At 52.4% G+C, this 15,535-nt stretch overlaps 1 protein-coding gene across 2 annotated transcripts; it reads left to right on the top strand.

Annotated features, from left to right (window-relative positions):
- The first annotated feature begins 10 nt into the window (after positions 1–10).
- RPAP1 (RNA polymerase II associated protein 1) lies at positions 11–15,455 on the top strand. 2 transcript variants are annotated; one of them, XM_074365921.1, is made up of 25 exons: positions 11–122; positions 926–1,183; positions 1,487–1,635; positions 1,890–1,979; positions 2,422–2,542; positions 3,147–3,368; positions 4,254–4,430; positions 5,441–5,556; positions 5,842–5,940; positions 6,836–6,937; positions 7,165–7,332; positions 7,587–7,769; positions 7,895–8,029; positions 8,106–8,276; positions 8,786–8,943; positions 9,401–9,559; positions 9,711–9,912; positions 10,353–10,471; positions 10,742–10,937; positions 11,138–11,290; positions 11,518–11,660; positions 12,238–12,994; positions 14,448–14,624; positions 14,772–14,831; positions 14,939–15,455. In XM_074365921.1, the coding sequence occupies exons 2-25, from the start codon at positions 1,003–1,005 to the stop codon at positions 15,086–15,088; spliced, it is 4,188 nt and encodes a 1,395-aa protein (XP_074222022.1). In that variant the 5' UTR covers positions 11–122; positions 926–1,002; the 3' UTR covers positions 15,089–15,455. The 2 variants fall into 2 exon arrangements, with proteins under 2 accessions (XP_074222022.1, XP_074222023.1); XM_074365922.1 differs by lacking the exon at positions 11–122 and adding an exon at positions 147–328.
- The last annotated feature ends 80 nt before the right edge of the window (positions 15,456–15,535 follow it).

Genomic DNA, 15,535 nt, shown 5'->3' with positions numbered 1-15,535 from the left:
CCACTTCCCGCCGAGGGTGGGCGGAGCCAGGCCCTAGGAGGCGGGGCTGGGCTTCGGGGCGGAAGCTCAAAACCGGTGGCGGCGGAAGCACGGCCCCAGCGGCGCAAGATGGCGGCGCCCAGGTGATTATAGACCAAATAAGTGGCTGGGCTGGGCTGGAGAGACGGACTTCAGGAAACCCGGGTGGAGGGCTCTGGTGCAGGGTATCTATTTCCTTTGTCGGAGCCTGCCCGAGTGTCTCTGCTCTGCCCAGGAGCGGCCGCAGCCTCTTCGATGCGGAGATCCCGGGCACGGCCCTCCATCCGCGGGCCGCACAGACTCAGACTCGGTGATTTCTCTGTGCTGGGGCGGGTGGTCCAGCAGCGCCCGAGGCTGTAGAGCTCCTGGGGTAGTTGTGGGGCCCGGCTGAGTACAAGTGTTGTACTTATTTGGTGAAGTTTATTCCTAAGTATTTTATTCATTTTGATGTTATTGTAAATAGAATTGTTTTCTTAATTTCGTTTTCTGATTATTCTTTGCTAGTGTATAGAAATACAGATGACTTTTATATATTGATCTTTCACAATCCAGGGATTTTAATAATTTGAACATCTTTAGGCCAGGCATGTTCCCTCCAGTTTGATACCGAATCACCACTCCCTGGTATGACACATTTATCTGCCTGGTTCCTGGTGGCATTTTCCTTAGGTCACTTATGGTTGTTCCTGAGAGTTTTATCATCCACACTGTAAACAACTTAAGTTGGCAGTGAATATTGCTGCGGGGCTGATGACATCAGGGAGGGCTGAGTAGGGAGGGAATGGCAATAAAGTATGAATGAGGTGGAACGAGTTGATATGAACCCAGGGGTAAAAAGTCTTCTCTGATGCACAATAAAGAGAATCAAGGTTAGTTACAGAGGGCCCATCATTTTTATTGCTTTTAGGGGTGAATGAGGGTGAATTCCATACACTGAAGCAGTGCTGAAAAGAGTTGCACTAAGGAGGCAACTGCAGTGTCAAGATGCTGTCAAGACCAAAGCCAGGGGAGTCTGAGGTGGACCTGCTGCGCTTCCAGAGTCAGTTTCTTGCTACTGGTGCAGCCCCAGCAGTACAGTTGGTGAAGAAAGGAAGTAGAAGAGGTGGCGATGCTAACCTGGACCAGCCTCTGCTACAGAAGCATCGGGATGTGGTGATGCTGGACAGTGAGTGGCTGTGGGTATGAGGTTGAGAGGAAGAAAGATACAGCCTCAGGGTCTTCTCCCTCTTCCTGATGTGACTGGATTCTGCCCCATCATTATTTCAGAATGGCATAGCCTCTGTTGCTGCAGCCCCATTTTTCATATGAAGAAACTGAGGCTCAGGGGTTACATACCTTGCCCAAAGTGACATAGCTTGAACCAGGGCCCCACAACAGCTGCCTTTCTTTCTTTGGCTTTCCCCTAGCCCTCAGTCTCTTCCTGGGATGGTATGAGTAACCTCACATCTGGGTTTTTTTTCTTTCTCAGATCTCCCAGATTTGCCCCCAGCTTTGGTTCCTGCTCCCCCAAAGAGAGCCAGGCCCAGCCCTGGCCATCTCCTGCCTGAACATGAGGACCCTGAAGAGAGGCTGAACAGGCACGATCAGCACATCACTGCTGTCTTGACTAAGATTATTGTGCGTCTCACCCTGGTTGAATGGGATGAGGCAACCTAGGGCAGCAAGGGTGTTGGGTGGGGGGGTGAGCCTTATGAATAGAGGGTGACTCAGAAAGGTAGGACTTTATCTCCCTCCAGTCAGGGTGGGGGCTGGTTTAGAATCTCTGTGCCATCAGAAGCAAGGTGAATTCTAGTCATACAGAACTGGGGCTGGTAGGATAGGATCCGGCCTATGGAAATCTCTGCATCTTCTGCTTTGTGCTTTGCTGACAGGAACGAGATACAAGTTCAGTGGCTGTGAATCTGCCTGTGCCCAGTGGCGTTGCTTTCCCTCCTGTATTCCATTGCTCGCAGGGGAGACAGGTAGGCAGAGGTAACCTTAGATGGTATTTAGGGGACAGTCAGGTGAGCATCACAGTTCATCTTCCCCAGGTAGATAATCTTAATAATGATAAGCAATTCTGTCATTAAAACAGCACCACAATAAGCACTTTATGTGCATTACTTCATTTAATCCTCGTAACAACTACATGTATCATTATTTCCATTTTTCAGATAAGGAAACTGGTAACTTGTTCAACACCACACATCTAATAGATAGAAGAGCCAGAAATTCAACTCAAGTCTGTCAGACTTCAAGACCTGTGCTCCTATAGGGCCCTGTTTCTTGAGGACTAGGGTTGTAACCCTTGGAGATTAAGCAAGTCCTTTGTGTCTCTTTGTTCCAGTGGCCTTGGTATAAAGAGGTTGAGAAGAGAGTGGGGTAATGAGCATCAGTCACCTGGGTTTTCTTTTTACTCTATAGGGGAAGCCAGCAATATCTGGTAAGAGAAGTATCTTTGCTCAGGAAATTGCAGCAAGGAGAGAGGCTGAAGCCAAGGTCCCACCAGTTAGAGAAGTTGCATCTACCTTGGACCCACCAGAGGGTGAGCTGGGGTTGAAGAGGCCTTTTTGTAACACACAATCATAGAGTCATCTTTGGATGTACTACATTTTCCTTGCCTCATGTATGAAGTGCTATGAGCCATCTAAAGAGGAACTGTCCCATATCCCCACTTAGAGTACTGAGTATGGGCATCCTGGGTTCACATGTGGGTCTTAGGTACAGGGAGAAAACAGGCCATTACTTGACTGTAGGAGAAAGGAAGGGGATAGAAGTGTCTGGTAGAGACTGTAAAATAAAGATGTAGGCGAAGATTCCTTTAATGATGCAAATTACTAGCAGAAGAGCTGGGGGTGGGCCTATGGAGGCAGATGGCTGCCTAGTCATCCAAGAGAAGAGTCAGAAAGTAAGATGTTTCTGAGGGAAGCCTTTTCATAAAAGTCCAAGGGAAGGAATGAGTGGAGAGGTCATCATCCCAACCCAACCCCAGGGTGCCTGGAGTCCTGTGCTGGACCCAGGGGGGCTCCACTCTGTGCCTGGAAAATCTTGGGGGCTTCCAACTGTCTTCAGAGCCAATGGGATTAGGGAAGAGGGCCAGAAGGCCCAGTTCGGGCGAGGCAATAAAACCGATTGTACACTGCTTCCAGGTGCTGTGACCTGTGCGGCCATCACACCTAGGAAGCAGGGCAACCAGCTTCCACCGGGCAGCTCCAGCTTCCAGGGACCCCATCTGGTTACAGGGAAGGGGCTCAGGACCCAGGAAGCTGAGCAGGAAGCCCAGACCATCCATGAAGAGAACATAGCAAGACTGCAAGCCATGGCTCCGAAGGAGATCCTGCAGGAACAGCAGCGGTTGCTGGCTCAGCTTGGTATGGGTACCTGGCTTTTCTGCCAACACCAGGCTGGGAAGGGACTGCCACTTACGGAGGAAGGCTTCCTCTGAGTGCCAGGCAGAGGAGTTTAGCACATTTCACTCTGTCCTCAAACTGTTCTTGTGAGGTAGGTGGTACTAACCTCATTTATTTATGAAAAAAACAAAAAACAAAAACCCAAAACCTTAAGAAATCCTTCCCCAGGTCACACAGCCTGGTACCACATCCTGGTAAGGAACCCAGATGAGATGTAAACCAGTTCTACTTGGTCTCATGGGCTGTGCTCTTAATTAGGATGCTATGTATATTATACCACCCTCATGTAACATACAGCGTATCACAGCTGTACTCTGGTGTGGCTACTGTATACTCTTACATGATGCTGTGCTATATACTACATCTCCCTCCTAGTTTCTGTTCACCAGGACAGGAGCGCCAAGTCAATCTTGTTCCAAACTTTGTATCTAGCACTAGCACTTATATAAAGCATAGCATATATTAGGTTTTTAGTGAATATTTGTACATATATAAATTAGCTGAAAGAAAAATTATTCCTCTTAAATGCCTTCTTTTTGGCACTAGTCAGTATGGATTCCACAGCCACTTACTTTGGGCCCCTGACCTGGCGCCAAGCAACAGGGATGGGCAGAGAGACCTGGGACAGGGGTCTGTGAAGGTAGGGGGCTAGGTGGACAGGCAGGTCCCAGTGACAGATATGGGTCATCAAGTCTCCCAAGAGAGCCCAGTGGGCTCAGGCCAGGGCTGGGAGGTGGCTTGTCTTGGCTTTGGCACCCATAGAAAGGCAGTATTCAGCAGGTTTCAGGTCTTTAGGAGACTGGGGAGGATCTGCTCCCACCCACTCTCCCCTCCACACTCTTCTAGATCCCAGCTTGGTTGCTTTCTTGAGATCTCACAACCACACCCGGGAGCAAGCAGGAGAGAAGGCCACAGAGGAGCAGAGGCCAGGAGGACCCCCTGAGGTCGCTGGGAAGGAGCCCATCACGCCACCTTCTGCCAGCGAGCCCAGGCAGGAGGAAGCGCTGGAGCCAGAAGCCCCAGGTTTGGAAAGGGGGATACTTTCGGGGATTGAAAGTAGAAGAAAGTATTCCTTCTCAGCCTGGCAGATGGGAAGAGAGAGAATCTTCTCTGTCGTTGAACATCTAACATTAATCCTCATTATTGGCTTGAAATCAGTCTTCATTTGCTGATGCGTATATTCTTCCTGCACATGCTTCCTGTTTTCTTGTCCTGTACTGCTCCTTCTCCCCCTTCCCTGGTAAGAGACAGCAGGGTGTGATGGCTGAGTGGCCCCCCTCCCCCGCCAGACCATCTGCCCCCTGCCTTTGCAGTAGCTGCCCCAGCTCTGGCTTCATCCATCCCACAGTTCTTTCTGCCTCTGCCCTCAGTGTTGGGGGGTTGGTGGCAGGGCCAGGGTGATAGGAGAGGAAGAAGAGTCTAACGTGGGTCTTATGAACATGCCAGACCCGAAGCAGAGAGGCCAGAGGTTGCACTCGTCTTCCAGGAACTGGATTATTTTATTAGTGATTAACAAGAGAAGAAATTGAATTTTGAGAGCCCGGAACCTCCTGCCGCTAGATGAGCTCCAGGCCGGTTGAGCAGGTTGGGTTGGGGTTGCGGGTGGTGAGGAAGGAGGAGGATGTTGTAGGTGTGTGTTTCTACATCTGGCTCTGCTGAAGCAGTGCAGCTGCCCCCTCCTCATTGTCCCCACTTCCGTGCTCCTTTGGAAGGTTGGTACTAGAGAGTGAACTCTGTTTTCCCTAGTGTGTGTGGTCCTCCCTTCCTCCCTCTTCTTCTCTTCCTTCTTCTTCCCCTTCCACTTTCCCCTCCCAACAAATCCTTGGTGTCATCCAGCAAGGGGTTAGATCTCAGGACTGGGTGTGTTCTACCATATCTGAAATATTCCAGCTCCAGGCCATTCCATTAGCCATAGCTGAGGGCAGAGGCTACCAGACCCTTCAGCAGAGGTGGACGTGGCTGCTGGGTGATGACCAGGATTCCAGAGTGAGCTGAGCCCCTTAGGGAACACTACTCTGCTTCCACCTCCCCAGCTCTGGCACTGCCTGTGACTCCCCACAAAGAATGGCTGCACATGGACACTGTTGAGCTGGAGAAGCTCCACTGGACCCAGGACCTTCCTCCACTCCGGCGGCAGCAGACGCAGGAGGTGAGGAGGGCCAGCTGGCTCATGAGGGGTGGGATGGGGTGGGAGTGGGGCTACTGTTCTTGCATCTAGAATTTAGGCCCTTCTCTTCCCCTGAGTTTGAGAAATACCTCACCTTTGTGCTTACCCTCCTCTTCCTGCCTGGCCTGCAAGGCCAGAGGGGCCCCCATTCTAGCCAGAGGTAGAGTCAGGACCTAAGTCCTGAGAGGCCAGGGATTGAAGGTGAGGAATCGATGTGGGGAAGTTACTGATGCTCCCAGCCCACAGTCCTCTTTCTCTACCCACTAGAGGATGCAGGCCAGATTCAGTCTTCAGGGAGAGCTACTGGCCCCCGATGTGGATCTTCCCACCCATCTGGGCCTGCACCACCATGGAGAGGAGGCTGAGGTGAGGCATGGGGTCCAGGGAGTCCGGGGCAGCTCTCAGCAAGTACTTTTAACAACCACGTGGAGAAGAACGGCTGCTCAGCTGCCTTGGCCCTCCTGTGTGCCTGGTTCCAATTCACGGCCTTGCTGACCTTTCAGTTCTTAGGCTTGAAATCTTTTTCCTCATTCCCTCACATCCCAGTCAGTCGCCAGAACTTGTCAATTCTGTTAGTCATTTCTGCATGATGCTTCCTAGTTAAGAGCCTCACTTTCTCGTTTCTGCTCAATCACCATGTCCTCTCCTCTTGCCATCATTCCCTACTGTCCCTCGCGGGACTGCCATACTGATTTCCTCGGGCCCAGCTCAGGCTCTGCCTTGCCTCAGAAAGTTGCCCGGTCCCCAGATTGCTCACAGAATAAGGTCAGTACAGCCCTTCTGCTTTCTGTCCCTGCTGACCCTGCAGCTCTGCCTCCCTCACTCCTGCTGCACTTCCTGCTGCCTTCTCCTCACTTACATCCGGTGCTCGAGGACCTCCAGGGCTCAGTCCCTGAGGCTTGCTCCAAGGAATGCCTTTACCCTCTGCTCCATGCCAGGCCATCAAAACTCTATCCATCCACTGAGACCAGATCACTTTTCCAGGTCCTCCTTCTTTCTCTCTCTCCTGTTCTCTGGTTGCAAATTAAACACCAGTTACTGCATTCCTCCCAATCTGCCTTGTGCCATGGTGACTTGTGTTCACCTCTTATTTTCTTTACCAGTTTGAGGATCCATGGAGAGCAGAGACAAGAGATATCATTTCCTTTTCTTTGTCTTCGCCTTGACACTGAACTCAGCATCAGATAGGGGGTTGCTGCACATTTGTTGGTGGGTGCTGCCCTGTGTCTTGGCTCCCTCTGACTTCTTGTCCCTGCCCCAGAGAGCAGGGTACTCCCTTCAGGAGCTGTTCCACCTGACACGCAGCCAGGTGTCCCAGCAGAGAGCACTAGCGCTGCATGTGTTGGCCCAGGTCATCTGCAGGGTGAGTGGACTGCTGGCCTGGTCCTGCCCACCCCACTCCTCCCCCCGACCTTTGACCTTCCCACTTCCTGCCCATTTCACTCTGACTCACTCATCCATACACCAGCTGCCCGTGGGTCACACTGGGAATGGGACAAACCCAGGGTCCTAGGTGGGCAAGTGAAGGATTTAGGACGAGACTCTATAACTTCAGTGTTTTCAGCCAGGTTTTATCCTCCTACCCTCCAGGCCCAGGCTGGTGAGTTTGGGGACCGGCTGGTGGGCAGTGTCTTGCACCTCCTTTTGGATGCTGGTTTCCTCTTCCTGCTGCGCTTCTCCCTGGATGACAGAGTTGATGGGGTCATCGCAGCTGCTATCCGGGCTCTTCGGGCTCTGCTCGTGGCTCCTGGAGATGAGGTATAACAGGCATAGGAATGAGGCTTCAAGGCATCAGGGTCCCTGCTCCTCCTGCTGGGCCTGCCTTCATTGCTGAGGCTTTGCCGGGCAGAGCAGAAAATGGGGTGGCCCCATTACCCTCTTCTTCTAAAGGCCCCAAAACCCAGGAGCCTTGCCTCTCTGTCTTTTGTGGCTAGCTTTTGCTCTCCACTCCTGGACCCATTTCCTGGCCTGATCCCCTCCTCTTCCCACCCTCACTCTCTTTCCTCTGGCAGGAGCTCCTCGACAGCACCTTCTCTTGGTACCATGGAGCTTTGGTGTTCCCTCTGATGCCGAGCCAGGAGGACAGGGAGGATGAAGTTGAGGATGAGGAACCCCCAGCAGAAAAGGCAAAAAGGAAGAGCCCTGAGGAAGGAAACCGGCCTCCATCTGACCTGGCCCGACATGATGTCATCAAGGTAAAAGTGCTGGGGGAGCTGTACCGGTCCCGTGACCTCCGGGACAAACACATGTTGGGCAAGAGGAGTCGTCAAGGCCTGGACCCTGTTGAATTTGGCAGTGGGTTTGTCTCTTGGATCCTCAGGGGCTTCTGGCCACTAACCTTCTTCCTCGGCTGCGCTACGTGCTGGAGGTGACCTGCCCAGGACCTTCTGTGGTCCTTGACATCCTGGCCGTGCTCATCCGCCTGGCCCGGCATTCCCTGGAGTCAGCCACAAGGGTGAGAAAGAGGAGACAAGGAATGGGCAAAGAGCCTAGCTGGCCTGGGCTTGACCTCAGCCTCCCATTCTGCACAGGTCCTAGAGTGCCCTCGGCTGATAGAGACTGTGGTTCGAGAGTTCCTGCCCACCAGCTGGTCCCCCTTGGGGGTGGGGCCTACCCCCAGTCTACACCAAGTGCCCTGTGCTCCTGCCATGAAACTGCTTCGTGTCCTGGCCTCAGCTGGTAGGAATATTGCTGCCCGGCTGGTAAGCAGGACCCAGGGCGAGGGACGGAGGTTTGAGACAGGGCTGGGCTCGGGGCTAAGCATGGCCCCTGCACTCCAGGTGGCCCACTTATATCATCTTACTCTTCGTATATATTCCAGTTGCTTAGAAATGCAACAGAATGCTTCAGACAAGAACCTCATCACCTAGAGCCTAGTGTATCCTGTAGGCTTGCTCTGCTCTCATTTTGTGCAGGGAAGGCTCCCTGGACCTTGGACCCAGACCCGAAGAGCCACATACAAATAGGCACCCATCCCCCATAGCCAAGTAGCCCTAGAAAAGGTCCCCAACAAGTGCTTGCTGAATAAAAGGAGGGAAGAAGGGAGGGATGGATGAGGTAGTCTCACCCTTGCCTGGGGCTATGACCCTGTGGCACCAGCAGGGCCTGGAATGGGGCTGAGTTGAGGCAATCTCTATAGTAAGAGAACCTGAGGCTTGGAAACTGGGGCTCCCAGCTGATGCTGATCCCCAGACTCTGTGCCCACCCCTAGTTGAGCAGCTTTGATCTCCGGAGCCGCCTGTGCCGCTTTATAGCTGAGGCTCCCCAGGAACTGGCCTTGCCCCCAGAGGAAGCAGAGATGCTGAGCACTGAGGCCTTCCGTCTGTGGGCCATGGCCGCCTCCTATGGCCAGGGCGGTGACCTTTACAGGTGAGGAGAGACAAAGGTAGGCTCCCTCACAGACCTCTCTGGCTCTGCACTCTGGCCTCACCTGATGATTCAGCCTTGCTCAAGGTTCAAGCTCGGAAGGAGGCTGAGCATGTTGAGGAGGTGATTCTGGGAGGAGTGAAGACAGCTTGGGAGTCAGGACAAGCCAGGGAAAGTGGAACAGAACTGGGTTAACCACATTCTGTGCACAACAGCATTGGTATCTTGGTGAAATCAGACTGAAATTCCCTGTTATGGAGGGAAGCCTTAAGGGGCTATTTCCTTCCTTTAGCCCCCAGCCTTCTCTCTTGAAGCCTTCTGAGAATACTCAGCCCTCAGCCTCCCCTTCCTGCTCCTGCTCAGCCGGATGCAGATCAGATCCCTGGGGCAGGGCTGTGCTTTGTTTCTTGTATCTCCATCTCCCTTCTCACACTGAAAGGAGGTCCTTGTTCTCCCCTAGGGAGCTATACCCAGTGCTGATGCAGGCCCTGCAGGCTGTGCCCAAGGAGCTCAGCACCCACCCCCCTCAGCCCCTGGCCCTGCAGAGGATAGCGTCTTTGCTCACTCTCCTCACCCAGCTGACCCTGGCAGCCAGCAGCACTGCCCTTGAACCCAGCAGGTAAGTTAGAGCCCTGAGCTGCTGGCAGGGAAGTCCTTTCAGGTACTCAGGACAGGTGGGAGTGCTCCTTCATGGGGAGAGGGTGGCCAGAGCTTGGAGGGGAGGCGGGGCTGGCAGATCCTTACTGTAGCCCCTTTTGGCACTCCTGTAGTGACTCTGCTGAGGCCAGTCTGTCGGCCACCACTTCCCTGATCACTTGGACACAGGTGTCTGGGCTCCAGCCTCTCGTGGAGCCATGTCTAAGACAGACCTTGAAGTTGCTGCCCAAACCTGAGATGTGGAGTGCCCTGGGCCCAGTGCCCACTGCCTGCCTGCTCTTCTTGGATGCCTACTACCAGGCCTGGAGCCAACAGGTGAGTGTTGCCCGCCTGCCTTCCACCCTGCCCCGGTGCCCTGCCTGCATCTTAGCATTCCATCCTCTTTCTCCCTGTCTCCACCTCTCCACTCCTACCCCACCAATTTCTACCTTTTCCTGCCCTCCACCTTTTCCTTCCTACCTGTCTCCCTCTTTCCACCTCTACACCCAGTGGAGCTTCCAAGAAGCCATGTTCTCTGGTGGGGACCAGAGAACCCCCACACAGCAGCCCAGCCTCCCTGCAGCCTTTATGCTTTCTGGACAATGGGTGCCAGAGCAACCTCAGGGTCTTCTCTCTCTCCAGAAGGATCAGAAGTCAGAAGCCTCCAAACACTGACCGTCTTGGGCTCTGGGAATCGTGGGCTTGGCCTGGGTGCACAGGGTCTAGGAGAATGGGGGTCCTGGGCCATCAGCTCAGTGAGTTTCTTGGTCTTCCAGCCAGGCTTGTGCCCAGGAGATTGGCTTCAAGACATGGAGCGCCTGTCAGAGGAGCTGCTGCTGCCCCTGCTGTCCTCGCTGAGCCAGCCCGCTCTGGGCAGCCTGTGGGATTCCCTGGGGTATGTACTGTGTGTGGTTGTGGGGTGGGAAGGGGCTGTTTCTCTCCTTGCAGGGTTCCTGGGTCTAGCTCCCTGGTCCATCCCCAGGTGAAACCCCTCAGCCTGAGGGAAACCTGCATCCCTGGCAGACAACAGTTGGGGGCTCCCAGGAAGTGGGCACTGGTCTACATGGCCAAGTTCCTGCTGGCCTTGGTCGCAGACCAAGCAGCTCTTTCCAGCCTGGCACACATCAGGCCAGAGCCCCCCTCAGCTTCTCCATTCTGCCTCTAGGGGCTGCTCCCCTCTCTGCAACCCGCAATCCTCTGCTCCGGCCCCTGAAGCTCTCCCCAGCTTGGTATCACTGGGCTGCACAGGGGGCCGCCCCCCTCTCAGTCTGGCCGGCTCAGCCTCGCCCTTCCCGTTCCTCACGGCCCTCCTCTCTCTTTTCAACACCATGTCCCGGTTCCACAAGGGGCTATGTGGCCAGGTGAGCACTGGGCACCTGGTTAGGGGCCAGGCAGGGGGCTGAGATGGCAGGAGTCAGAATGGGGCAGTGGGGGTGACCCTGGGGAGGGGAGGCTTCTTCTGCCAGCACCCATTTCTCTGAGTTTGGCTGGGGAGGGGGCAGCTGGGGAGCCCAGAAGGGATCAAAGTCACCTAAGTCTGAACAAGCTTGCTTTTCCTCAGCTGGCTGCCATACTGGCTGCCCCAGGACTCCGGAGCTACTTCCTCCAATGCGTGGCTCCCGTGGCCGCGCCACACCTCACACCCTTCTCTGCATGGGCCTTGCGCCACGAGTGCCACCTGCAGTACCTGGCACTCTCTCTGGCCCAGAAAGCGGTGGGTGCCCCAACCCCCTGTACCTCTGTCCCCCACTTCCGTTAACTCCATCCTGCTTCTCTGGAACTTGTGTTGCTTCTGGCAGGCCATGCAGTTCCTACTTCCCTGCAGACATGTCCAGGATCTATACCCATCAGCATATATTCTCTTGCTCACTTGTCTTTGCTTTGTCCTGTCTCACCCCCTCTGCCTACCCCCTACACCCACCCCTGCTTTTCTGTCCACAGGCAACACTCCAGCCAGTGTCAGCCACCGATGCTGCCCTCCATCACAGCATGGCCCTGGCCCTGCTGAGCCGGCTGCTGCCTGGAAGCGAGCACCTTGCCCATGAGCTACTGCTGAGCTGTGTATTCCGGCTGGAGTTCCTCCCGTAAGTCTAGGGCTGGTGGTATCAACACGGCCCTTTGAGAGGCTGCTGTGGTTGTTGACAGAGCAGCCCTGAATTTGGGGCTAAGAGACCTGAATTTAATTCTCTTTCTTCCAAGGACTAACATTTAACCTGTCTGAGCTTCCATTTCCTCATTAGTAAAGTGAGGATGAGGATAGCACACTAGAGAATTACTATGAGACTTCTGTGACTGTGTGGCAAAAAAATAATATATAAATTAGCTATATGCTTGTAATAGGTAACAGTTACTCAGTACTTACTCTTTGTGTGCTACTCTATTTTAATTATCTTACCTGTACCATGAGATGGATATTATTATTATCCCCATTTTACTATGAGGAAGCTGAAGCCAGAGAAGTTCTGTAAACTTGCACCTAGACATCTGGCTCTAGTGTTCCTTCTCTTAACAGCTACACACACTACATGGAAGGTTATTAGGGGAACAGAGTGGAGCAGGTTTGGACCTAGGAGCCTCTGGGAAGCCCTGGAGAGCTGGCATGGACTTCAGGGCTATGCCAGGGTTCCAGCCCTCATTTTTGGCTTTTGGGTTCTGTTACAGGGAAAGAGCATCAGGGGGCCTCGAGGCAGCTGATTTCTCTGACCGGCTCTCCTTGGGGAGTGGCAAGGACTTGGGGTGTGGGCGAGGGGCTCTGCTAGCTCAAGCCTGCCAGGACCTTCCCAGTATCCGCAGCTGCTACCTGACCCACTGCTCACTGGCCCAAGCCAGCCTGCTGGCCTCTCAAGCCTTGCACCGAGGGGAGCTACGGCGAGTCCCAGCCCTGCTGCTCCCTGTGCCTAAGGAGCCGCTGCTGCCCACTGACTGGCCTTTCCTGCCATTGATTCACCTCTACCATCGGGCCTCAGATACTCCATCGGGGCTCTCTCCTGCTGATACCGTGGGCACAGCCATGCGAGCCCTGCAGTGGGTGCTAGTCCTGGAGAGCTGGCGCCCGCAGGCCCTCTGGACTGTGCCTCCTGCTGCCCGCCTGGCACGGCTCATGTGTGTGTTCCTGGTGGACAGTGAATTGTTCCGGGAGACCCCAATACAACGTCTGGTGGCGGCCCTCTTGGCCCGGCTGTGCCAGCCTGAAGTCCTACCAAACCTCAAACTGGATTGCCCACTTCCAGGCCTGACGTCTTTCCCGGACCTCTATGCCAACTTCCTGGAGCATTTTGAGGCTGTCTCTTTTGGTGACCACCTCTTTGGGGCTCTGGTCCTCCTTCCCCTGCAGCGTCGGTTCAGCGTCACCTTGCGCCTTGCCCTGTTTGGGGAGCATGTGGGAGCCTTGCGAGCTCTGGCCCTGCCTCTGACTCAGGTACTTTTCTCAGCCCAGCGGAGCCCACCCACCATGGGCATCCTGTACTGGGCCTTGGAGATGCAGTCCTGAGCAGTGGGGAGCTTTGGTGGGCTTCAGGTTCCTAATCTTGCCCCTTGGGGGCTTTAAGGAGATTAAGAGAATCCACGAAAAGGGTTTACCATGGTATCTGGCATACACTGGGTGTTCGTTATTATAACAAGGCACAGCTCCTTGCTCTTGAGGTGCTACAGTCCAGATAAGAGATGTACTAAAGCCAACGTAGTTCTCAGTTACTCACATTCTAGGTGTCAAGTCAGGATTAAGAGAAAGGAGAGATCAAAGTGGGCTTCCCCGAAGGAGAAGACTTTGTGGAGGAAATGGGGATTGACCTGGGCACTGAATGTTGGGTAGAATTTGGATTGTTACGAAGGAAGGACAGAATGCACCTAGTGGTAGAGCATAAGTGAGGCTCAGAGGCAGGAGGGAATAAGACGACAGGGTGGGAGGAGAAAGGAGTCTAGAATAGATTTCAGTTTGGGAACTTGTTGGAAACAAGGCTAAGAAAGTCGTAAAGGGCTCAAATATCAGGCTAAGGAGTTAAACTCATAAGCTGTAAAAAGTTACTTTTTACTTAAGATTTGGTTTTTTATCTTCAGTGTAACTTATTCTGGTAAACTTGAAATATAAACATTTAAATATATGTATGTAAAATATAAATGTATATTTTATATAAAAACCTAAAAAGAAAATATAGAATCTTTTAAGAATTAAAAAGAATATTAACAGTTACCCATTATCAATCCCACTGCCAGGTGGTAACTATTTTGATTTATCTATTTTTCTAGTCTTTTTTAATGTACATATATATTTTTATAAAACTGAGATCACTGCATAATGTTTTCTTCACTTACCATTATTTAATAAGCATTTCTCACATCATTAAATATTCTAAAAAATCAACATTTTTTATTATTATGTAATAATCTATGGTATAGGTGCACCCCAGTTTGTCAGAACCCCTTATTGGGCATGAAAGTTGTTTCTGATTTTTTGCTATTTTAAATAACATTGTGATAAACACCATTGGACATAAACTCATAATCACTTCTGCATGAAATTAAAAATAATTTTTTAGAAAAAGAATTACTAGCCCAAAGAACATGAACTTTTGAAAGGTTTGGTTATGTAACTGAGCAGCTGAACATGACATTTTGAAAGTTTTAATTAAGTAAATTAAACAAGTAGCGGTGGCAGTAGAAACTCACAACTGCTTTTCGGTTTCCCAGTTTCCCTTGCTTTCCAGCTCTTTAGAATTTACCCTAGATCCTTGTGATGGAGGGATGGATGTCTGTCCAGAACCTAATCTCTGCCCTCATGATTTGCTTCATGTGGCCATCAACCATCCACCCTGTTGTCTAGTGATACACATTCTCACCTTCACCCTCAGCATGTCTCATTTCCCCTGTGACAGTTGCCTGTGTCCCTGGATTGCTACACGGGGCCTCCTGAAGACAACCTGGCCCTCCTTCAGCTCTACTTCCGGGCTCTGGTTACTGGTGCGCTCCGTCCACGCTGGTGCCCCGTGCTCTATGCTGTGGCTGTGGCTCATGTCAACAGCTTCATCTTCTCCCAGGACCCAAAGAGCTCAGTAAGTTACATCCCCATCTCCAGAGGGAGGAAGAGAGCTTGCAATTGAACTGCTTCCAGGCCAGCTGGGGAGGAGGTGAGGACCAGGCAAGGCAGTGATGGGTACCCACTCTTGACCTGGTGCCACCTCTCCCTGTTCTGCCTCTAGGATGAGGTAAAGGCTGCCCGCAAGAGCATGCTGCAGAAAACTTGGCTGCTGCCAGATGAGGTAGGGCGGGGCATATCCTGGAGGATGGGAGAATAGAGGGTCTTGGGGAACAGAAATCTCAACAGGATCTCACCACCCACTTCATAAAGTTTCTTCCCTTTTCGCAGGGTCTTCGGCAGCACCTTCTCCACTATAAGCTTCCTGATGCCACCCTTCCAGAGGGTTTTGAGCAGTATCCCCAGTTGCCCCCTCTGCGTCAGCAGTATGTCCAGAAACTGATCTCTGGGGTGCTCCAAAATGGAGTATCAGAGACGTAGTATAGCTGCTGCAGATAAAGAGTTGGATACAATCTCCTTGAGTTCACCAACAAATGCCTGGCCAGAGAGAAGGACTTTGTGTCCTAAGGATGGAGGAGAAAAGAGCAGAAGGCTTGCCTTCTTGGGAGCAGGCTCTTTGAGCTCTTTTGAAGCAGGGTGAGCCTCCCTTGATCTTGATATCTGGAGCTCAGAATCTAGGGCTTCTGAGGGTCTGTGCTGGCAGTGAAGGGTGACTTAGCTATATACCCTTTCTTGGGGACAAGACAAACTAAGTACACTTTTCTTCCTCTCCCTGCCCTAGGCCAGGATATGTGAATATTGGATCTATGTATTGAAATAAAGAAATTGTTTTAATCTTGGAATCTGATTTGGACTGATTCCAGATGTATTCTTTCAGGACTGGTATTGGGGGATGGGTTATCCTAGGGGGCAGCAGGACTGCTATGA

Source organism: Camelus bactrianus, chromosome 6 (genome assembly GCF_048773025.1).
Source record: "Camelus bactrianus isolate YW-2024 breed Bactrian camel chromosome 6, ASM4877302v1, whole genome shotgun sequence".
NCBI lineage: Eukaryota > Metazoa > Chordata > Mammalia > Artiodactyla > Camelidae > Camelus > Camelus bactrianus.
Note: the sequence above shows the minus strand (reverse complement) of the source record. Positions and strands in the feature narration are given on the sequence as shown.

Coding starts and splice junctions, on each gene's coding strand:
- RPAP1 (XM_074365921.1), top strand. CDS start 1,003: ATGCTGTCAAGACCAAAGCCAGGGGAGTCTGAGGTGGACCTGCTGCGC. Junction 3,369..4,253: donor GCGGTTGCTGGCTCAGCTTG/GTATGGGTACCT, acceptor ACACTCTTCTAG/ATCCCAGCTTGGTTGCTTTC. Junction 11,661..12,237: donor TTCCGGCTGGAGTTCCTCCC/GTAAGTCTAGGG, acceptor GTTCTGTTACAG/GGAAAGAGCATCAGGGGGCC.